The sequence below is a fragment of the Hesperophylax consimilis genome, chromosome 19 (genome assembly GCF_061612785.1).
Source record: "Hesperophylax consimilis isolate HC1 chromosome 19, BYU_Hcon_1.0, whole genome shotgun sequence".
NCBI lineage: Eukaryota > Metazoa > Arthropoda > Insecta > Trichoptera > Limnephilidae > Hesperophylax > Hesperophylax consimilis.
In genome coordinates this window covers 1,915,790-1,940,475 of record NC_142854.1, presented here as the reverse complement: position 1 = coordinate 1,940,475, position 24,686 = coordinate 1,915,790, and the positions used below count along the sequence as shown (strand labels likewise).

General features: G+C 36.5%; 1 protein-coding gene across 6 annotated transcripts in view; it reads left to right on the top strand.

Moving 5' to 3' along the window:
• Positions 1–24,686, top strand: part of alpha-Spec (alpha spectrin) — a 112,408-nt gene that overhangs the window by 73,623 nt on the left and 14,099 nt on the right. For 3 of the 6 annotated variants that reach the window (XM_089643515.1, XM_089643516.1, XM_089643514.1), the window contains exons 21-34: positions 2,897–3,031; positions 9,455–9,580; positions 10,470–10,661; positions 11,238–11,474; positions 11,933–12,096; positions 12,922–13,039; positions 15,874–15,918; positions 19,045–19,193; positions 20,015–20,213; positions 21,509–21,654; positions 22,004–22,106; positions 22,835–22,984; positions 23,422–23,559; positions 23,716–23,833. In XM_089643515.1, the coding sequence (XP_089499641.1) occupies positions 2,897–3,031; positions 9,455–9,580; positions 10,470–10,661; positions 11,238–11,474; positions 11,933–12,096; positions 12,922–13,039; positions 15,874–15,918; positions 19,045–19,193; positions 20,015–20,213; positions 21,509–21,654; positions 22,004–22,106; positions 22,835–22,984; positions 23,422–23,559; positions 23,716–23,833 (2,020 nt within the window). The remainder of the gene's footprint in view (positions 1–2,896; positions 3,032–9,454; positions 9,581–10,469; positions 10,662–11,237; positions 11,475–11,932; positions 12,097–12,921; positions 13,040–15,873; positions 15,919–19,044; positions 19,194–20,014; positions 20,214–21,508; positions 21,655–22,003; positions 22,107–22,834; positions 22,985–23,421; positions 23,560–23,715; positions 23,834–24,686) is intronic. The other 3 variants (XM_089643519.1, XM_089643518.1, XM_089643517.1) reach the window with 1 other exon arrangement.

Sequence of the window (24,686 nt, the reverse complement as noted above, 5' to 3'; positions counted from 1 at the left end):
TGTCAGAAAATCACGCTCTAAGCTCCGATTTTGATGACAACCACCTACCCCTAATTCTGTAAAACAATAAAATTTATCAATGAATTCCCATTGCGTATTTATTTAACAGTCAGTGGTTGCTTGCGTCTGTCTGCCGGTTCGTTTTATCTGTGCTAAACTCTCGTCACGTGAAAGAGTGCTGTTGATATTTTGGCTTGAAGTTTCGAAGCACGCAATGTACGTGTATCATCATACTATACGACTAAACACTCTTTCACGAGACGTAATATTACGTATATATTATAATGTAGATGTAGGTGCAGGGTACACGGCAATGTCCATAGCGTTCAACATTGTGTAATCAGCTCTCGAACCGAACTCATTCATTAATTAGGTCGGAGGGAGAAAGATCGTGTTTTTAAATACGTAATATAAATCAGCGGATGATAAATTTCGCGAGTTATAAAATCTGTTTGAAATTCGAAGTATGAATTAATTATCCTTTTTCTCGTCTGATATTATAAAGTTCCATCGTAATGTTTGTTATCAGTGTATTTTTTTCAGTTAGCGGTCGTGTTTAGTGTTTTTTTTTTAAGTAATTGGTTTATAAATTTTTGTGCTATTTTACACGTCTTGCCTATACTAAACGAGATATATGTGCTTGTGATTTATGATTAACTTGTTAAAGCCGAATTTTATCTTTATTTTTCAACATCAGAACTTGGGTTAAAGTTATTTTCTCAAGGTTATTTTTTTTTAAATAATACATCGCGAATTGTTCATTGTCGAATTGTTTAATCGAGATATCCATTCCGAAATACTCATTATTTAAAAAATCTAAATAATTCGATTAAAATTTTAACGATTTTTTTTCTAACGTATTATTTACGGATTCGAGCGAATAATCGATTACGAAACTGATAAAATTGGCGTTTTCGTCTTGTGTTTCGCCCTTAATTTTTTTATTGTGTGCATCACCACTGATTTTAAAATTAATCTAATTGAAATAGCAACACTTTTGATTTAGACAATTTAATTTTCTGTCTCTTTTTTTATTGCCACATTAGTTGTTGTCAATTGTCAGTAAATAAGTTGTTGTGGTACCTAAACAAGTTAGTGTTTATTGTTTATCAAAATATTGAAACAAAAGTTACAACCTTGACTTCAAACAATCAACTTCAAAGCGTTACAAGTGTACATTAATAATATCAAAATTAAGTCCACAATACAAAATAAAAATATCACTGGAGTTGTGGGAAAAGTCCTAATATACTAACAGCAGAATTTATTTATGGGAACATAAAACATGGCATCTTGCTATTGTGAAGTTGGCTGATCCTAACTATAGGAAATAATATTATTTCATGATGATCATTACATTGTGGGCTGTGAACCTATTAATCTGTAGTCTTATAAGAAGATTCGGTCAAAAGGAAAGGCGAAAATGCCCCCTTAAAGAAAAATGTGATATTCAGAATTCTGATCAACAGAATACTATTTTTATTCGAAATTCTGGTGACATTAACAAAGCTGTGGAAAAGCTTCACTCCAGTGTACATAATTCTGGCGATATTCAGAGTTCTGCCGATAAACAGAATACTGTTTATACACGAAATTATGGCTGCATAAAAAAAGGTGGCGATATACTGGGCTCTGGTGTACAGAATCCTGGTGATATTCAGATTGCTTGTGGGAAACATAATGCTGCATATATATGTAATTCTGGTGGCGTATTTGACTTTGGTGTACAAAGTTGTGATAAAACAGAAAGGCGAAGATGCGCCCCTAAGGAAAATTGTGATATTCAGAATTCTGATCAACAGAATACTGTTTTTATTCTAAATTCTGGTGGCATAAACGGAGCTGGGTGTAAACTATTGGACTATGGTATACATAATGCTGGTGATAGTCCTCTTAAAATGTACCCCTACTCCATGAGGTTGGGTTGCAGTTTGGAGAGGAACCTGGAGCTTGGTTGGGTTCCTGATGAGGAAGAACTATTCCTTAGTAGTTATGTGAGTTTTCACTGTAAATCATTCCCACATAAATAATCCTTTTACCTCGATGATGCAACTTACTAAGCGGAGAATAATAGTAAAAATTAAAAAAAGAAATATCTAAGTTCCTATTAAATTACTAAAATTTAAATATTTGAAACAAAGCATTTTGTTATTTTTTATAGATTAGTTTCTGTTAGTTTTTGATATTAACTTCATACAAATCTGTTATTTATAATTTAGACTATAGCAAACCCTTGAAAAATCACGGTTAGTCTGAATTCTTAAAAAATCAGTTCCAATTCTGAAAACGATAAAAACTATTACTAGGTGAAGTCCCCGTGGTTGGGCTTTGCGCAAAGTTTTTTGAAATCAGATGTACACAGTGACCTTCATCTTGTTTTGAAGGTCAAGTGTGCAAAATTTCATCAGTCGATGAAAAAACTGTAGATTTGTATAAAAATCAAATCCACGCTTTATCGCTTGTCTGAATTCTTCAAATAAATAATTCCAATTTTGAAAATGACACTTAAATTTAAAGCAATTCCGAGTTCTACAAACCATTGAACCAGATTTACACAGGACAGACACACAACCCAAATTATATTTTTGGTTTATACTTATTTTTATACTAACTGCTAGTGTCGAAACTAGTTGGTTGCCCTAGAATGCTAATATTACAAAAAATTATAAATATAAAATTGATGTTGTAGCTGGAAATGATTTTTTTTCGGAAATTCGATTTTTTGTATGAAGATTTTCAGAAAATTTTAGCTTAGCCGTGCGCTGCACGGATTCAATGGTGCATTTAATGATTGCTCATCTTCCCCGAATGATCTGTTCAATACCGTTGTCCTTTGATTATGTGAATAATACATGAGATAGTATTTAACTAAGCTGTGTTGTGTTGTTGTCCCCAGGACTGGTGGAAGGTGGAGGTGAACGACCGCCAGGGCTTTGTGCCTGCCGCTTACGTGAAGAAGATCGACGCGGGACTCACGGCCTCGCAGCAGAACCTTGCCGACAGCAACTCTATTGCCGCCCGCCAGAACCAGGTAACACGCCAATATCCAATATTTTCTATTACTAAGTATGTTTTTATATACCGTGTCCGGAAACTAATGGTACAACGGGAAACTGATTAATCTACATCACATTACTCCAAATGTGATGTAGATTCACCAGTTTCCGAACACCATGTATACATAGTCTAGTGTCAATTTTCTATTTTTAAGTCCGCCACAACATATGCAGAGTTTATTGGGACGTGCCTGACAGACTTTACAAATAATAATTATATAGAATTTATTTATTTACTTTTTTTTTTACTTGTAGAAAGCACTTAGTGGGTATACATGTTTGAAAAACAATATGTTTTTATTAAGGGGACGGTATCAAATCTCGACTTCAGTACAGTTAGGTATTATTGCTACTTGTAAATGAATCGGTCGGCCGCTAGAACACCTGCGTCTTTTGAGTAGATAGGGGGATGATTGACACGGTTTTGATAAAATACGAAATAAAAATACACGTGCTTTATAAAATTTATATTTATTTACTAAATAATGGATACAACTTGACAGAATAAAAATCATACTAGCAAAATAATGGATATACAGTCACATCTTTTACGCCCTGGACCTTTTTTGACGTCTCAGTTTTTTACTCAAAGTCACATAGAATCTAATCGTGTTTTGACTTGGAAAAGATTTTTGGTTCATAAATTTGATTGTATGGTTTGTGTAATGACAATAACTGTTTTTTTTAATATAATATTACCAGAAAGCAATGGGTGTGAAAAAAGGGAAAACGTAAAATTAAGTTACGACAAATATTTTTTGATTATATATTTAGTGCGATAGAAATGGAAAAAAGTTTATTTGTAAATCATGAATGTAATTTGAAAATTTATTTCAATGTTTTTTTCGTACTCGGGAAAGAATATATTTTACAATTTTAACTTAGATATACAAAAAAGTAGAATGAAGTACATAAACTAAGAAAAAAACACAGTCTAAGATAGATATAAAGAATTTGATAAAAATTGATATAAAATTATCTAAATGTCTTGGTTAAAAATACTTTTTTCATGTTTTTAGCATAATATCCTCGAAAAGTGCCAAAACTTTGGCTTTCTTTGTGGTTAAGGCTATTAAAAAAGTTTTTTGTACATTGTATAAAATACACTATAATTCTTACTATGCATGTTACCGGTAATATATTATTTTATATTTATTTTCTCTCTCTCTCATATATATACAGGGTGTATCGGCACGTACCCGACAAACTTTAACCAGCTATTCCTTAGCATATTTGGAGTAAAAGATCTTATGTGCACTTTGCTGTCCGGTAACGTTTTTTTTTAATAAAAATTTTATTATTCATATTTTCACCACATGTCACCACTGTTTTATCCTTTGACAAAGTTTGAAAACCCATCTGGCAAATATTTTATTCGAATTCCGTTGAATAATGCACGTGTGTACCTATATTGGCGCACGTTTACAGTCACAACGAAATAGCACGGCACCATTCGTCTCATTTTTAACTATTATTATTTAGTGTGTGCGAAAGAGTGAAGACGCTTTTTGACATACTTGCTTATAACAGCTGTTTAACACTAAACGCAATGCCAATGACAGTGATGTAGTGTGGAAATTTTAAATTTTTTTGTTTTTAATTGAAAAAAAAATGCTACCGGACAGCAAAGTGCCCATAAAATTTTTTACTCCAAATGTGCTAAGGAATAGCTGGTTAAAGTTTGTCGGGTTAGTGCCGATACACCCTGTATATTTATATATATATTTTTTTAAATAATTTATTTATAATACTACTACCCGGAATTATCCATCAACGAAATTCAGTGCATTTATCAATGGATCTGATATACATTGTTCCCAATCTTAGCGACAGTTTGAAAGGAATCGGTAGAATCGTTGAAAGCACCTTCACACTAGTCTCGCAAAGTCCATCTCCAAACTCCGTAATCCAGATTTTGCACCAAATCGGCAGAAAACTCAAGAAATTCAAGCTGGATGCTGAAGTTATGACGTTAGATCCGAGTTCAATGCACATCCAAACTCCTTAATCCCGATTTTGAACCAAAGCAGTAGAAAACTCGAGAAATTCAAAATGGATGCCAACATTATGTTTTTTGACGTTAGATCCGAGTTCAATGCACATCCAAACTCCCTAATCCCGATTTTGAACTAAATCGGCAGAGAACTGCAGAAATCCAAGATGGATGCTGAAATTATGCATTTTGACATTAGATCCGAGTTCAATGCACATCTAAACTCCCTAATCCCGATTTTGAACTAAATCGGTAGGGAACTGAAGAAATCCCAGATGGATGCTGAAATTATGCATTTTGACATTAGATCCGAGTTCAGTGCACATCCAAACTCCCTAATCCCGATTTTGAACTAAATCGGTAGAGAACTGGAGAAATTGATTGATGCCGAAATAATGCATTTTGAAATTAGATCCGAGTTCAAGCCACTACCTACTCCGTTTTACCGACTTCGATAGAAGTCGGTAAAAATTTGTAGAAAACGTGTCCATCGGAATGATGTATTTTGACAAACCTTATTCTTCTTTTCCTCCAGTGGAGCGGTCTCTTTCGGCGCTGTACGCGCGAGTCCCTTTATTATTTCCCATTTATGTGCCCCTTTATTATTTACGTATTGGTACCTGAAAAAGGTAAAAAAAAAGTTGAGACCGTAAAACAAGTTTCAAATTATATATTACAAAATAAATAATATTTAATTTCCACTTACCCCTTGGCTATAGCACCAATCTCCTCTGGATTCCTATTAGAAATTTGAAAGTTGGCCGAGGACTGGAGAATAAACAAAACAAGCGTGCTCTCACTTCCGAATTCACCTCGAGACTGACAGTGACTAGCGGTGTTCGGTCAAGCCATGGACAATGATTTCATCCATAGGATTTTGTATGACGGAAAATAATTGAAATATTCGGGAAGTTTAATTGAATCACAACAAAAATCCATATATCTTAAAGTGTTTTTTATTTATTTAAAATGACCTGTATCATATTTACTTTGAGATGACCGATGGATTTAAAAAAAAAATCTCTCTGATAGGAGCTATTCTGCTTCCAGCGAAGGCATTTTTGAAGTTTTACGTAAAGTTGCAATGTGTATTTCATATAGAATAAAAAAGTTTACGATAAAAAAAGTTCATTCACTGGTAACATAAGACATTTTTCTAACTACCCCTTTAGAATTTTTAGATAAATTATTAGTGGTATTCCTTTTACTAGGTAAATACAAAGTGATGTTTAGCGCTATTTATGATACTTCCCCCTTAATCCTGATGAAGGTTCGGGTTGAACTGAAAACGTTTGGTTATAAATATATACAATAAAGTGGTATTCAAACAAAGTTATTTTATTTTAATTATTATATATAGAATATGTTCAGGAATCGCTGGTTAGTCTATCGGTCATGCTCTGATACACACTGTATAGACTTTAGCTGCAACAAGTTAGTTTCCGTACTACAGAGATTTATTTTGTTGTGTGTAAATGCCTTAAACATTGTATCTCCTTTATTTATGTTCCTACCATTAGATCAAAATTCCCAGTATGTATTATTGTAACAATTATACTACGGTTTTAGGCTACAATTATGTAATAAATAAATTACACACCATTGGTAACCCTTATGCTATGTTACCTGATGTTTTTAATAGCGTCTATTGAAGTATAAAGCTGAACTAATTAAACATTTTAGCGAGGCCACTGCTTAACAGGTTTTTGTTTTTGTTTCTTCATTTCTTTTTCAAAGTTTTTACTAATGTGTATTATTTATCCTTGTTTACTTATATAAAGTTCAAAAAAAAAATCTTTCTTCTGACTATGACTATCAATAACTATCATGTATATAAATGGCAATTCTAAATAAATAAATAAATGAGTTATGAACGGGACTCTTCTAAGAACAACCCAAATTTGTACATGTAAAAATATAGCAACTTGCACCATTTTAAAGATATTTACGTATTTCAAAGCGTAAAAATCCAATTTCCAAGAGATTCAAATTTCTAGCTTTGTTCTTCTTGAAATAATTGTTTATGGCTATTCAATATCTTGGCTTTTAGCCATCGATATATTATACTCATTTGAAGTTATCACTTTGCCACATATTATATTATTATTTTCGAACACTACTTTAATGTTTTTTTGCTATTTGTTTTTGGGGTGTTATGCCGTATTACGCTAACTCCTTCTTTAGCCAAAGTTTCGGACAACGTTACAGTGTCCATCACCAGGGCAGATGTGTGATGATGATGGCCACTATAACGTTGTCCGAAACTTTGGTTAAAGAAGGAGTTAGCGCAACACGGCATGACAACCCAAAAACAAATAACAAAAATACTTTTGGCCGTGAAAATCTTAAATCATACTTCTTTAATGTGATTACCCCTTTTGTATAGTTTCCAGTCATTTTTGTTTTTTTTTTTTGTAAATAGGAATGCGGTGAACTTGTAAAATTTTACCATAATTTCATACCAGTATGCCCGTCTTTCATGTTGCAGGTTATCAGGTGTATAGAGATGTATTTAATGTTTTCATTATAGATTAGACTTTAAATACCTTGTTTCGAGTCATGGCAATCAACAATTAATAAAACATTTGCAGATTAAAGGTAAGGACAGGCTGTGTACCCAACGCATTAACCCTCAAGGTTTTAAAATATTTTTACCTACGAATCCCAATAACAAGGTGAAATTTCATCGAGATCTAAAATGTGCCACATATTTCTGAATTTGTTGTAAATATTTCTTTAATTGTAAAAATCATTCATCCTTCAAAGGCATTTATCGTTTACTTATAAAAATCACCCACCAATCTCCCCTTAGTATTCCTTATTTACTTTCTCTCAACAATTCTCGCATTTTCTCAGTTCTATACAAGTTCATAGACTTGAATGACTTCAATATTTGAGATTTCCTATTCCCGTATAGATTTCCCATAAAATTATAACCATCTCCCTTAACTTTAACGGCACATAGCACTCTCTTTAGGGTGAATTGCCTAATACAAAAAAAAAAAAAAAATACCATTTTAGAAACTAGATTAAATTATCTTTGAAATTGAAATAAACATTCACATTTCTAAAAAATAAAATTTTAATATCAAACATGAAAATATTAACAAAAAAACTTACCGGGACATTTTAACTAGAAACATGCATAATGTTGAAAGAATTCAATATTTAGATAACACTTTCCTTTTGTGTAGGGAATTAGTAAGAAATCTGTCACTTCACTTTTATGCCGTTTGTACAAAAAAAAAATACAAATGATTTTTTAACTTTCAACAGTCAATGAAAAAATCCCGCCAATTTGTAAGCATTTGTGACAATTTTTTGGATTTTATGCATGTAATCATGTACAAGAAGAATAATTATTTATCTTTCCAAAGAAATTACACATTGTAGAAATAAAGTAAATATACTTTTGTAATCTATAAACTCCCCGGTCAGATCTGTCCTTCAGAGACTCTAACGGAATGGCTAGTAATGTCCTTCCGAGGCCTGAAAGATTAAGACATCTGGACAACACTTGTCACGCATCGCTATCCTACGCTCCACACGCAACACCGATCTGGGCTGTCCAGATCGACGTGGGACGTGTGTATGGTGGAGAGGATGGCTGTCAGCTTTCCGATGTGTGTGACCAGTGTTTTTTATATCTTACGCACGTAAGGCGTCAGTTGATTTGACATTTGATTGTATAGCAGTTGATTTGACGTTTTTACTATTATTTAATGAGCAGGCAGCATTCTGCTGATGCGCTCATCTCCCATTTCACAATAACAGTAATTGAGTTGTTTTAAATGCTCATGCATTTATGAAGATATTAATTTAAAAACAATAATCTTTTTCATCCTCAAATTCACTTTCAAAACCATAAGGCATGACAAAGCCGAATAGTATATGTGCATCTTCTAAGTATACATGCATCTTCCAAGTATATGTGCATCTTTTAAGTATACGTGTATCTTCTAAGAAGGGATACACATGACCTAAAAAACAAACGTAAAATCAACTGTCGCACCCCGTACATAAGAACTAGACACACCACACGCGTTGGAAGGGTCCTTGGCCTGGGAAAGTAGCATCGCATACGTTGCATACATGGTCCCAGTGTGTTCTTGCCTTAACCCTTATAAATAATACATACAAATGTTTGTGTTATGTAGGTATTATAGAATTGGTTCAAATGTTTTGGCTTTTATAGAAGGTAGTACAAAAGTCATCACCCTGTCAAAAGATCCTCTTATTTTTGCAAATGTCATCAATAGAATTCATTGACCTCTATACTTCTTAAGAGCACGGAATAATTGTGTTACTATAATTATTTTTATTTACAAAGTTACTGCCTTATGAAGACTTCTTGTATGTTTGCTTAAAATAGCTTTAGCTGATGAAATTTCGTTGTTTGTTTCAGATCAATTCGCAGTATGACAACTTGCTCAGTCTGGCCAAGGAGAGGCAGAACAAGCTCAGCGAGACCACCAAGGCCTACGTGCTGGTGCGCGAGGCCGCTGAACTCGCCACCTGGATCAAGGATAAGGTAACAAACATACATTCTGTCAATCCAACCTCTCCGCTCCTTCTATATGTGGTGGCTAACAACACCGCTGTAAAATGGTCAACATTAATACGATAAAGGGTTTTATCATCAACATTGTCAAAATCTTAAATCGACATCCACTAAAAGCTACCAAGTTTAGTGAGGCCTACTGATATAAAGTTGATTATAAAGCGAGTTTTATAATTATTGGCTGCTTTTAATTAACAAGTATAAATTTTATTTAGCATGGGTGGAAATAAGTTGTGACAGTTATTCCGTCGTTCCACGAGTCGGTTGGCAATCGATGTAAACCGTGTGCTGTAAGACCCTGCGCAGAAAATTAAGTTCTCTAAAGTAAGGCAACGTAGGTCTGCAGCGCAGTTCAGTGTGAAACATTTCTGCGCAGGGTCTTAAAGCATTTGGTTTTTGACATTTTCTTACCGACAGGCTTACTGTTATTGATATGTAATTGCAAAAATAGCAAATGGCTAAAATCTATTTGTATAAAGGAGAGTGTCACCGGGTGATCGGCATTCTCCAATTTTATTCTGAGTGTAATAAAATTTTGCACACTTCTTTCTTCAAACGAGAGAAAGATCACTGTCTACATAAGATTTAGAAAAACTCTATGTAAAGCCCGGGCAATGCCGGGGACTTCAGCTAGTCATTCATAAAATCATTTTTGCAGAACAAACTCATTTGACATTTAATAACGAAATTCGTTATGTCATGATAGAATGTATCATCAAAGGTCATTTGACTACAGGTTTCGAACCCGTGACCGATCCCTCAGTCAAGGATGTCTTCTCGAAGGTCTTCAATTCATACTTAAGACCTTGCATTCTTCTAGATACATATTATAATGTTTTGTTTTTATTATTTGTTGCAGGAAAACCACGCCCAAGTCCAGGATGTGGGCGAGGACCTTGAGCAGGTGGAGGTGATGCAGAAGAAGTTTGATGACTTCCAGGCCGACCTAAAGGCCAACGAGGTGCGCCTCGCCGAGATGAATGAAATCGCCGTGCAGCTGATGACCATCGGCCAGACAGAGGCCGCGCTGAAGATCCAGACCCAAATTCAAGTATGAATATGCAATATTGACCCATATTATTACCTGCAGGCCTAATGATCCAACAGAATATGTTTCTTAGTATTATTAATTAGGTTAACAGATCCATCTTAAGAAGTAAGGATCCGCATTGAGACGGCTAGGAGCTTTCAGTAAACTCTTCTGTAACTGCATCCTATGCTTAAATTTACAAATCAGAATGACTCGACGACGTGAGTTGGAACAACCTCGTCCTGCTGGTCGCGGGAGACTGGCGTCACTGACGATTTTACAAAATGTAAGCAGTGTGTGCCTGCGAACCTCCACGCAGATGTATGGCGGTAGTCGCTAAGATACTTGAAATTATCGAGTATCGGATACTTGCGTATCCCTGTGGAAGAAAGACTTATGAGGAACGACAAATACAAAATACGCAATTGATAACTCAGGGGACGATATAAGGAAGATACTGCACTTCATAATATAAGTCACTTCTAAATCTACGAGTGCAGTTTGCTACCACTAGTGCAGTTCTGTAGGGTGAAGATTGAATGACCAGAATAAGTATTTATTTTTTGCGTACATTGATGTTTCTCTCTGTCTTTCCAGGAGCTCAACTCCAAGTGGTCGTCTCTGCAGCAGCTCACCGCTGAGCGCGCTGCCCAGTTGGGATCCGCCCACGAGGTCCAGCGCTTCCACCGCGACGTGGACGAGACCAAGGACTGGATCCAGGAGAAGGACGAGGCGCTCAACAACGAGGACCTCGGGAGGGACCTGCGCAGCGTGCAGGCCCTGCAGCGAAAGCACGAAGGACTAGAGAGGGATCTGGCTGCTCTTGGCGATAAGGTAAACATCATATTGCATTAGTTTTATCGCCATGTGGATAAGATTAATGACTGCATCTAGAAAGTAGAGGTGCTCAATAATGTGTTTGTTGTACTGGACTCTTTCAAGGGGGCGTTCATTAACCACATGTTCCATATCTGCACTGTGCTCATTTATCACCAACTCTTTTAGTCCTCTCCTTGTGCATCTGTTGCCACATCGGCTGTGGGAACACCTTATCTTATTGGTGGAGGACCAGAATGGCCATGAAAATGCAGGCTGCTTCTCAGTGGGATCAGATACGCGATGGTCATTTTCATATGGATTACTTGTCACTCAGGATTATAGCTAACCAAAGGAGTCTCTCTTCTCCCGTCCAGGAGGCTTTCAGATGCTTCTGATGTCGTGCAGGGTGAGACATGAATGACATCATCATGCTGTGTGCAGTTATAGATAATAATTCCCTGTTTCGTTTACAGATTCGCCAGCTGGACGACACGGCCACCAGGCTGATGACATCGCACCCTGACACGGCGGAGCAGACATACGCCAAGAAGTGTGAGATTAACGACGAGTGGACGCAGCTGACCGCCAAGGCCAACTCGCGTAAGGAGAAGCTGCTCGACAGCTACGACCTTCAGAGGTAAAAAACACAAACCCCAACAGTAATTATTCTTCTTTCCAACAAACTACGTCAGAGTAATGGATGCATCGGCAGGGTGAAGAGATGAACTGCCATCCGAGTCGTGAAGCTCCTCGATTCAGCCAAGAGTCACGGTGACTTGCAGAATCTAGTGTGCTTGCCGAAGGCTGTCACATAAGTTTTGTTTGTAGCCAGACATTCTAATTCTAGTTAAAGTACAAAGCATGTTAATTGTAATAGTGTCCACTACGAGTTCCTCTCACACACACACACACACACACACACACAACACACTCACTCCAACACACACCCACACTGTACCTAAAGGCTCTGGTAAACGAGCAACTTTTTATAACAATTTCTTGCCGGCAAGGTATTTCTGTTAAGATTTTCTTATTTCCTTCTCGCTCTGTTACTAAAACTGTCCTAATTTCAAATGCGATTAACAGATTCACTGCTATCCTTAATATTGACACATATGCCAATTGGAGGGTGTGGAGTTTCTCGAAACTTAATGATTTTTCTTTACAGTTTATGCAAGAGATATATTTTTTGAGATATTGCAGATGTTTTTTTTGAAGTTATTTTGTCTTATACATTACGACAATATTAGTGGTGGACACGTTGCTCTGCACGACTATTGATGGCTGAGACAATTGTTCGGCAATAATAGGCAATTTTTTCTTTCTCATTTACCTGCAACTTTAGTGGTAGGCACAGTGATGCTGAATGGCTGACCGAATTCTGCCTCCCTTTGTAGCCACTTTGCATCACTCTCCGACTGTACCGAGAAGAAGACTATGTTTGATGCGTGTACCGTTTCAGGTTCTTGTCTGACTACCGTGACCTGATGGCTTGGATTAACTCCATGAAGGGGCTCGTCAGCTCCGAGGAGCTCGCCAACGATGTCACGGGGGCCGAAGCTCTGCTTGAACGTCACCAGGTAACAAACAATGCTTTCGTTATATGGATGCTAGGGTAAAATTATTTGCCTTTTTAACCATTTTTCATCTCCATTTTTGAGCCAAATAGTTAATAAGTATCAAATTGTTTTATTTTTGAAAAGTTCCCGTTTAACGCCGATGCTTGTCAGCTGATCACAATTTGATAGAAAGCGGAAAAGGATCTAGAATCGGTGTTTAATGGGAACCTTTCAATTTTTAAACAAAATAGTGCTGACCGTTTGATGACAATGTTTGTCCCAGATGTTTAAAAATACAGTAGAACCTCGTTAATTCGAAATCCAGCGGACATCAAAAATCAAATTTCGAATTAACGAATTCCCACGTAATTCGAAATTTTATGAAAAAAAAAAAAAAAAAAAAACGCCGAAAATCGATTTTCTCGGCCGCCTCTTCAAATCCGGGTGGTATTTTAGTTGTAAATTCGTATTAATACCAATTATTTCTTTATTTTCGCGGTCGATTACCGTAGCGGCCGGCCCTGTAAATTCAGATATTCGCAATAAATTCGTAAAAATGCTATATATTTACGCGTAAATCGAGATTTTGCTGCCGATTTCGGTCGCGGCCTACCCTTTAAATTGAGATATTCGTAAAAATACGATATATTTCCGCGTAAATCGAGATTTCGCGGTAATTTTCTGTCGCGGCCGGCCATATATTTCAAATATCTGAATTTGAATTCGTAAAAATACGATATATTCCGCGTAAAACGAGGATTCGCGGCCGTATTCCGTATTGCCGGCTCTTCAAATTCAGATATTCGAAATAAATTCACAAAAATGCTATATATTTACGCGTAAATCGAGATTTCGCTGCCGATTTCGGTCGCGGCCTACCCTTTAAATTGAGATATTCGTAAAAATACGATATATTTCCGCGTAAATCGAGATTTCGAGTTAATTTTCTGTCGCGGCCGGCCCTTTATTTCAAATATCTGAATTTGAATTCGAAAAAATACGATATATTTCCGCGTAAAACGAGAATTCGCGGCCGTATTCCGTCGCGGCCGGCTCTTCAAATTCAGATATTCGAAATAAATTCGTAAAAAATATGATATATTTCCGCGTAAATCGAATTTTCTCGGCAGTTTTTCGTCGCGGCCGGCCTTGTAAGTTCAGATATTTGAAGTAAATTCGTAAAAATATGTCATATTTCGGCATGGATCGAAATTTTTCGGCCAATTTCCGTCGCGCCGTATTTTTTCAACGCGGATATTCGAAGTAAAGTTAATAAAAATACGATATATTTACGCGTAAATCGAAATTACGCGGCCGAGTTTCGTCGCGGCCGACCCTCTAAATGCAGATATTTGACGTAAACTCGTAAAACTACGACATATATCCGCGTAAAATGTATTTTCTCGGCCCTTTAACCTCGGATATTCGAAATAAATTTGAAAAAATATGACATTCCAGTGTAAATCGATTCAGATTTACAAAATAATAATACTAATTACGACGATGTATAACCACGTAAAAATACAATTTTCGGCGTTTTACCGCCACGGCTGACTTTTAGATTCAGATTTACGAAATATTATGATTTATTTTCGCAAAAATCAAATTTTTTCGAATTACACGAACAAATTTTCGTGCGCGGACAAAAATAAATTTCGAATTACGAATTAACGAATTTCGAATTAAAAAAAATTTTGTATGAAAAAATTTTTCAGCGGAAATTTTTTTTGCGAAAATTTCGAATTACGCGTTTTTTCGAATTATCGGGGTTCGAATTAACGGGGTTCTACTGTATAACTCTTATTAATTTGACAATTTGATTTTATTTCGGTGATAAGAAGTTCCTATGTTTTTCTTGTTTCACAGTGTTTTCTATGTCACTGTCTTTTATATGATTAAGAATAAGTCTATGTATTAGTTATATTCAGTCACAACATTAATCAAAGTTATTTCATCGGTATTATTGTACCACTTTTCCATATTGTCTTGGTGTCGGGTGTTTTACGAAGCGTTAAATCGTCCAAATATGGCCTTACTACTGAGAGTTCCCTTTAAATACCTCTTTTCAGCAAAATACTTCATTTGTTAAAAAGAAAGAATGCTCACAATGAAGCTGTCAGCGGTACGCCCATATAGCATGTTATCCATCGCTATGACAATGTTTCGCTCGTCTCTTTTTTTCTCGTACATTCTAAATAATTTACAATTTTACATTCATCTAGGGTCTTGTTTTGATTTTGACCATAATTTCAAGTTAGAGTCAGTACTGACTTATTTCTTTATATTATTCAACAACTAATACTTATTTATAAAATAAAACAGTATACAAGTATACAAATTGATTTCTATACAAAAGCTGTCGACTATTTCTCTACACATGTAATTGTATAATATTACAAGAACTTTGTCGTTAGTATTGAGGGCCTTAAAGATGCGTACAGACTATAAATTTTCATTTATATCGGCTGAAGTGGATAAGTTGATCAATTTCCACACTTTTTTTTGTTCTTAAAATCAGTGGTCAAATTGAATACCTATTTTCTTATACCTAGCACGATCGATCGATCGATAAAGAATTTATCAATATTGTCGGTAACTTACCATTGTTGTTATTTAATTTATTCAATGTGAACTGTCGTTTATAAGTTAGCGATCTGCATTGTGCTTAGGAACGATGACAAGTTATTGATAAATCGATCGACCTTGCTGGATATCTTGAAGTCGCGAGCTTCAGGAAGAAGATATAAAATTTTTAACTGACATCTATTGACAACAGTTTTCAGCATTTGTATAGAAATCTCTCCTTAATAAGTTGTATAATGCGACATATGGTGATGGTATAATGTGTTGTCTAGGGCCAGCGACTGGAAATTGACGCAAGATACGGCATAATGCCACAGGTCAGGCTGAAGAGGGCGTCCAGTTACTACTACTTCAGTGTTGTGTTCTTGTCTGTGTGCTAAATACTCTGAGATATGTGGGTAAGTCTGGAGGTTAAGCAGACACGTTTGTTCATTCCAGACTTATTCACGTCTCTGCGACAGTGTTCTGTAATTATCATATTGTGTGCGTGTGAGTGTGTGTGTGTGTGTATAATTATTATCCCACTAATTTAACTTATATAGTACATTTTATAACCTCGTCTCACTGAAAATAAAATCCTTAGAAATGTAATTTATACCCATTTTGAAGAAATCGTTCATCGCCAATTTACACGTCAACTTTGGATTCCTGGAGGTCTATCTTGGACAATCGATAAAGCCCTACGCCAATATAATATTGACAAAATCCGTCATCCATTGTCAGTTGCGATATTTGTGAGCACTGTCAGAATATGATCCAGACAGTTGGTAGACAAAAGTTGCTGCTTCCAAGGTATTTGATAAGCTGTCAATATGCACAACTTTTTGGATAATGTCGTTCGTTACACAAAATAACTAGCTTATTTAATGAATGGAGGTGAAATAACTAAGCCCTTAGAATTGAATTCATAGACATAATTAATTTATCTAAGACGCGATCAATTGATTCCGTTCCAGCCTGGAGAAACAAAAGTAGTTAGTTACGACTAAAGACCTCATGAACTAATGAACTTTTTAGTGACAAGAATGTATATGCGGACTGCCATGTATGTTAAAGTTATTATTTCAATTCGATATTGTCAATTTGTTAGTATTTTTAACTTTCACGTAGTCTTCTGACGTTTAGGAATGTCAAATCACAGAAAAAACCTCCAGTTTTGCCAGGGTATGTCGAATTCTTATTTATTGAGTTATCAATATCGGTCCTGTTTCAACAGTGCGCAACAGGTCGCACTGAAATCATCGGTAGTTACGCCTATCGATCCGACATTGTGAGACCCCCTGGGCCCCATACAGGCGGATGAAATTTATTATGTTGTGATGATATTTTAAACAGTGAATGTCACCAGAAGTAAGGGCAACATTCCCTTGAACATGAGACAGGCCCAAACGCAGTTCTATCGCCTTATCTCATCGGTGCTTCCTCAGAATTTTAATTGTATTTTTGGGACGCCTCAGCATCCCTTTCTACATTGAACAACCGGGGAACTATAGCATTACCAGGTTGGGAGACGCTGTGAGGCGCGTTTCGGAAAGGGCTGTAGGAAGGAATTGATAAAACGAGGAAGAAAAGATGGACATATTCAATAAGATGTCAATTGATGTTATCTTAGATTCCTTGTTCTGAAGCTTAGAAATCACATTTCACATAAATAAATAGTGGTAAATAGATGTACGGGTTTCTACCATGGAAAAAATCAGCTTTATAGATTTTAAAAAGAAAATGCACAATTTTGAAGCAATCCACTTTCATTTGATTTATGTATGTATTTATGCCCTTTTTAGAGACTTTTACAAACGAATAGTAAAACTTATACAGTATTTATTATGCATAACTGAACTGCCTCAGTAACAAAATTTAGTATTTTTTAGTGATTAATTGAAAATATCCACTATCTTGGTATAATTATTTCCCTCCATTAGTATTCTGGGCGAAGAAGTATACATATATGTGGTTAGTCACAGAATTTCCGCACTGAAATAAATCCCAACTTCTCTAGTATCACAAGCAATTCTGGTCTATCAAATGCATCATTTTGTATTTTTAAATCCTTCTGTCTGACAATTTGAGCATATTCAGGTCATAAATTTAAAAAAACAATATGTACTAGCTGTACCCCGCCACGCGTTGTTGTGGCTCAGTCTGTCTGTGCAGATAGAGAAACAATAGTGCGTGTTGCTTTTACGTCCAACAGATGGCGCTGTTTAAAAAAATCATATTTGTGAAATCTATATAATATAAGTATATAAAAAACAGAATTCGAATGCAACATTGTGTTAAAATTTCAAAGCAATCGGTGAAGAACTTTAGAAAATATAAAATTTTGAACAAACATTAAATTTTTTATTTATATAGATTCTTTCCATAGCTGGTACATGAATATTGTAATGTGGCTTCCAGACGGGAGAATTGTATTCAATTTGTCTTCTAACCAAGGCTTAATGTACAATGTAAGATTAATGAATAATTCATTGCAGTCCATGAAATATATAAGCACTTGTGGCCTCAGTGTTAGGTTATTATGTTGAGGGTGTTAATAAATGGCTTCACAATGTTGCAAAGAAATAATGATGTGGAGATAAAGATTTGTGTTCATTTTGTATATTAATTGGCATTGTATTTAATAACTTACTGTTGTGAAGTGAATTGTAAATCTGCTCCTTGGAAATATAACTTTTGTTGATAGCTTTTACTGCATGGCATCTATTGTTTAATTAATGCTTTGAGAAAAGTACTTAATGCTTTCCACTTGTGAAAACTCTAACCAAAAACTGAAAATCTGTTTGTATGTGTCTCTCAAAACAGTTAACTCAGGCGCCATGAAATTCACGCCACTTTCAGGAATTTCTAGGTTAACACAATTAATTTCATCTACATTTCTAGATGTGTTATTTTTAATTGTTCCATAAGAATAAAGAGCTGTATAGCTGTTCTCTCCTAGCCAAGTCCTCCGTCAAAATAACACAAGAAAAATCTTTCGCTTTTGGTGATGGTAAATAGTAGAAGTTTTTCAAATATGTCAGGTTATTTGTAAACTCTGACAAAACCGGATGGTATGGACGTACATACATCTTCCCCTTGTCCTATTCCGGTCGTCACACCACCATCATGACATCTATGTGTCCCAGACCTGCGCTACTTCAGCGACCTCCGTCCATATCAGGCCCAGTCTCTCGCACAGCCTTGCACAGAGTTGTTTCTCCCAACTATGTCTATGGCGGCCCACTGGACGTCTTCCCGCTAGAATAGCACTGGCATTCTTAATACTCGTCCAAGTCACCCTCAATTACGACCTTTCTATGAGGAGTAGCGAGGTAGTAACGATTTACTAAAATAAATTGTCGTTGTGTAATTCCTATAGTTTGACTTAGCGCTTTAAAATAATGGCATGACATCTTTGGCAGCATTGTTTCCGTGCTAATATAATGTGTTTGTAAATCCAGGAGCACAGAACGGAGATTGATGCCCGCGCCGGCACCTTCCAGGCCTTTGAGCTGTTTGGGCAGCAACTTCTGCAGTCCGGCCACTACGCCAGCCCGGACATCCAGGAGAAGATCGGCGGAGTCACCGATGCCAGGAAGGATCTGGAAAGGTTAAACTATGTTATGATTTTTATTGTTTGCTGTCTTAAATTCACCAAGAAAGCACAACCGGTTTGGGATGTTTGTCATTCTCACTCCTGAGACTTGTGTTGTGTTTTCGTGTTACGCTATTACGGTCATATAACTTGGTACTGTTGTTTCATTTGCCACCGGTAGAATTGCTCCACGTTAGGTACTACTAACTAGACGTCTGGTTGGATAAGAAAATCCACAATGTCGACCAGTGAGTCATTTAATTTGGGAGGCGGGTACGGTTACCGTCGCCTTGGGAACCATTGGATAACCAACATCCCTGCCATAGATCACCCAAAGTGGTCCGCTATGTTCAGTGACTTAGCAGGGGTGCCCGGGTTCATGGGGTGAGGTCTTTCTAGGTCTAGGTCAGTTGATTGTTTTACATTGCGTTGAATAATATTTGTGTTACTGATATTATCAATTATATCTAACTAACTTACATTTAAGGCAAATTTTCGCCAAAAGAGTTTAGCGTTGGATGCATTTAGCTGTCATTTCCAATGGCCAGCTATATTTTAATTACTACATCATACCAGGTCCGAGATTAAGCCTCGGGATCCGACTAACTACAATAGCAGTGAAATCATGACTACCTTCAGGTGCACTGCAATGTGCAGTGTGTAGAGCTAAGTTTTTAACGCATTTCTATACTGTCCATGAAAATTCCTAAGTAATACGTTGATATTGTAGATGCCTGTCAATTATTTCAATATTATATTTGGCTTTGAGATCTTAGCCGTTTTCTAAGGGTTAAGTTAAAAGTAGTGTTCTAATGATATGTATGTGTATGTTGCAGTGCGTGGGTAGCTCGCCGCATGCGCCTGGACCAGAATCTGGAACTGCAGCTCTACTACCGCGACTGCGAGCAGGCCGAGAACTGGATGGGCGCCCGCGAGGCCTTCCTCTCGGCAGCCGACGAGGTGGACTCCAAGGGGGACAACGTGGAGGCGCTCATCAAGAAGCACGAGGACTTTGACAAGGCCATCAACGCTCATGTGAGTTTTCAATACAACAACATCTATACTGATATCACAAAGAAAACTAATGACTTCGCTCCAGACAGCCCAATAAAATTGAAACAATTTCCATATTTGAAAATGTTTGATCAATTTCATCAGAAGTAAGATAAAATTATTTTCCCTACTTCTGGCACACAGTCACGCGCACAATACACTAGAATTATTCAGTGTATCAAACACTATGTACAGTTTGACAATTTAGTTAACAACATTTGCCATAGTTTGAATTTTTTAATGCCAATTGGTGTTGTGCTTACAAGACAGCCCTGATTTACTTAGCGTACTCACCTTCCATATACCAACTAGAATCAAAATTACTTTTTAATTGCAACAACAATATCAGGACTGAGTCATTTAGATACTCCTTTGTTTTGCATGCAGTTGGGAATACTTTAGCAGAAATGGTAGATGGTCCCAATTGTACGGACTTTAGTTACAAGAAGGCTATAATAACTTCATAAATAAATATTAATTTTAGTTGTATTATTATTTTGCATGTGTTCTATTTATAATGTATTTAACAAATTTTACTACTTTAATAATGTAAATTAATATATATCACGTTTGTAGGAGCTGTATGGGCATATAATGCAAATAAATAAATATAACTTTTATGCTGACCTTGTGTTTGAATTAAATAAACAAAAGGAAATTGAAAAAAAAATTTGAACTTCTTATTCAATCAAAACCTAGAGCCAAAATGATAGTAAAAAAACATCTTAGTTTTCCAAGCCTACTTTCTATGCAAGGCTGGCAGTGAACCTGTTAAATGATTTCACATCATTGAGCTATGCCGATTTAGATATGAGGTTATTCTTAGCTACCAAGTTTTGAATGTTTCCATCAAAGCAATTTAAATTATTGCAGCACCCTCCTTTTTTCTACATTTATTCATTACCGTGTTTTCATAACCAGACGTTTTATTAAGATTGTCAGCCTAACTCATTTATGGGCAACCTTCTACATATTTCTTTTTCCCAACTAATAATGCCATCTGATGTAGGAATTGAAACCGTCATATGTTAGTCGTACTACATGCCTGGCACGGTCTCACACTAGCGTACGATTATTTCAGAGTGGGAGGTACTCTCAGTATCACCCTAGTGAAAGACCACCATTAAAAAGGCTTTATTCATGTTTGGTGAACAGATCTCCATTTAGCTGTCATTACAATCACATCGATTGGGGATGCCACACTCCCAGCGGCTCCAGACGGTTGGGAGTAGTTGGGACTCTTATGCAGTTTATAGAACATCCTATTACGTGTTTAGGAGGAGAAGATCGCCGCCTTGCAGACACTGGCTGATCAGCTGATCGCGGCCAACCACTATGCCGCCGAGCCCATCGACGATAAGAGGAAGCAAGTACTGGACAGGTGGCGCCACCTCAAGGAGGCCCTCATCGAGAAACGCTCCAGGTAAAGGTTTTCACCCATACTATATGTAGGAGCGCGTGAGTGACACGTGTTCCTGATGACCATCTTAGACAGCGTCATCATAGATTATTCTATCTTCCTGCCAGTAGGACCAACCTGTCAATTGTTCTCCCGGTGGGGAGGAGTATATTACTTCTGAACCAAATCTCTTCGGATATGGATATATTTTGTATCAGTGAGGAAAAAATCAAAACGAAAACCCTATTGATTCTTGAAAGGGTCTCTCCTCATTGATCCGATCTTCACCATTGCCTGAATTTTTTTTTGGAAATTTTATTTTGAAATGCCGTTAGAATGAACAAAGTAATATAATTGGCAATTGTTCTTGCAGATTGGGTGATGAGCAAACTCTGCAACAGTTCTCCCGAGATGCCGACGAGATGGAGAATTGGATCGCAGAGAAGTTGCAACTCGCCACTGAGGAGAGTTACAAGGTAATTTCATTCATTTGATGCTTTGTGCAGACGGGGAAAACTCCCAAACAACAAATCCCAGGACTAAACCAAGAAAATCTTCTTTTCGACACTTTTCCATATTGAAGCATTATGATGACTGGAGGGGGGATGCTTCCTTAAGATTTGTGTTTCCAAAAAACATAGAAACTTCCTTTCACATCCAAAACTCCCATTATTTATCAGACAAGGTTTCTTATGCATAGCACAAAGGATAACAAATTATTATAAGCATTAATTAGTTCCAGTCGGCAGCATTTATTTTTACTCTGGAGGTATTTTCAATTTGTGTAATGTTTCAGGTGACTAATTATTGCTTATAAAAAAATTTTATCCCATTTTTCACTAATTCATATAATTTTGTGACAAAATCTGCAAAAACTGTAATTAATGGTTAAAATTATGAAGGAAAATTAATTTTAAATGTGTAGAACAAAGGTTCCCAACCAATCGTGAAGTGAAATTGGTCGGTCGATGGTCGATCCCAATAATTAATTACAAACTTTGAAAATATTTTCCATAAAATTTTCAGTTTGTTATCATCAAAATGAAAATAATGTCCAAATTCGAGCTCAAACCATTGAAAAATATTAAAATTTTTGTAGATATTCTGCCTTTGCTTAAAAAAAGCAACAACAAAAATTGTTATAAGACTCATTAGAAGTCGACCAGGATGTAAATAAGCTCTAATATTGTATTGTTGTTCATAGGACCCGGCCAACATCCAGTCCAAGCACCAGAAGCACCAGGCCTTCGAGGCGGAGCTGGCAGCCAACGCTGACCGCATCCAGTCCGTGCTGGCTATGGGCGGCAACCTCATCGACAAGAACCAGTGCAGCGGATCCGAAGATGCCGTTCAGGTGAGCAACCCAACTAGTAACCCTATCCAAACAAACAAACAAGCCACTGGAGTCACATTATGAGATATATATGCGTTCTAAATACCTTTAATGACATTATTAAACACCCATAAAGCACTCTAGGGAGCTAAGCAAAACGTTTCATTATCAATAATAATATTAAATATAAAGTCACATCTGCCCTTACAAAGGACACTGTAAGATTGTCAAAAACGTTTGCTCAAGAAGGAGGAGAAAACACAAGATGGGTTATCAACAACTTATTATCGTTAACATCTGATTGTTGAAGTTTTTTTACCATAGATAAAAATTTGTAGTACTCTACACTCATTGATTAAGTTGTGTGATAGAATTTCAGCTCTGAAGATTTCTACTTGTTGAATGAGAAAAATAAATAGGATATTTTAACTAACACTTTGTTTGTGTTACATCCTCAGGCTCGTTTGGCTTCCATCGCCGACCAGTGGGAATACCTGACGCAGAAGACAACGGAGAAGTCCCTCAAGCTGAAGGAGGCCAACAAGCAGAGGACCTACATCGCAGCCGTCAAGGACCTCGATTTCTGGCTCGGAGAGGTAAGAACTATTTTAATTGTTATCCCGGATACGTCTATTGGACGTACATTTTTGTACTTTTAAAAGATATTTTGAATCCCGATCGGACATAGAATTTTTTTTCAAGCCTTGAAATGCATAATGATTCATTTGTTAATAAATTCTTTTTTCTGACAGGTGGAGAGTCTTCTTACATCTGAGGACTCCGGAAAGGACTTGGCTTCTGTTCAAAACTTGATGAAGAAACACCAACTTGTGGAGGCCGACATCGCGGCCCACGAGGATAGGATCAAGGGTAAGTCAACCTTTTAAATTTCAATCGGAAAATATTTTCACTTTACGTCGATTCTGGATAAATTTGCTGTTTTTTAATGTATTTCAAAGTGTAATACTGTTTTTGAAGCAGATGAAAGTCTCTTTCAGATTTTTGTACTAAAAATCGATTAATGAAATTAAAAATATTTTGAATGCAAACAGAGATAAAGATAAACAGAGGTAAGTATTGTAGCGCCCTTCGTGGCAGCAGGACGCGTCCTAACGCTTCCTCCAACCGCTTTGTGTTTTTTTAGTATTTTCAAGGGAAATGAGGCAACATCCCTTTGAAATTATTTTTAAAATCAATCCATCAACATTTGAACTTAAATAAAAATTAACTTAATAATTATTAGAACTTTATAATATGTGATTTGAGTGCAGTGTTTTAAAGTGAATATTCTGAAATTTGCTCACAAATATCGGACTTTCGAAACGAACGGCGACCGGTAAATGCACTCCAGATGTTTTCAACAAAATTCTCGGAAACTGGGCAAGCTTGGACACTGGCAAGTTTTTTACTAAGCCCAGGGCAATTTATTACCCAACCGTCTTTTTATTGCGGACAGAATGCACCACTTCAACAATTACCAGGAACAGGATTACATGGAGATAAATGATGGACTTGACAAACGTCACAGCGGTGCTGCCAGGGTCTCTTATCTATGTGAGGTGTCAGCGCTTTATTAGCTGCAGATACATACCTGGACGCTGTTGTTGGACGCGGTGGACTCTCTTACTGCAGCAGCTGGTCCAGTTCCTTCACCACTTAGGATTCTTGCTGCAGAGTCTCCATCTTCTATCTTCGTAGAACGTCACAGCGGTGCTGCCAAGGT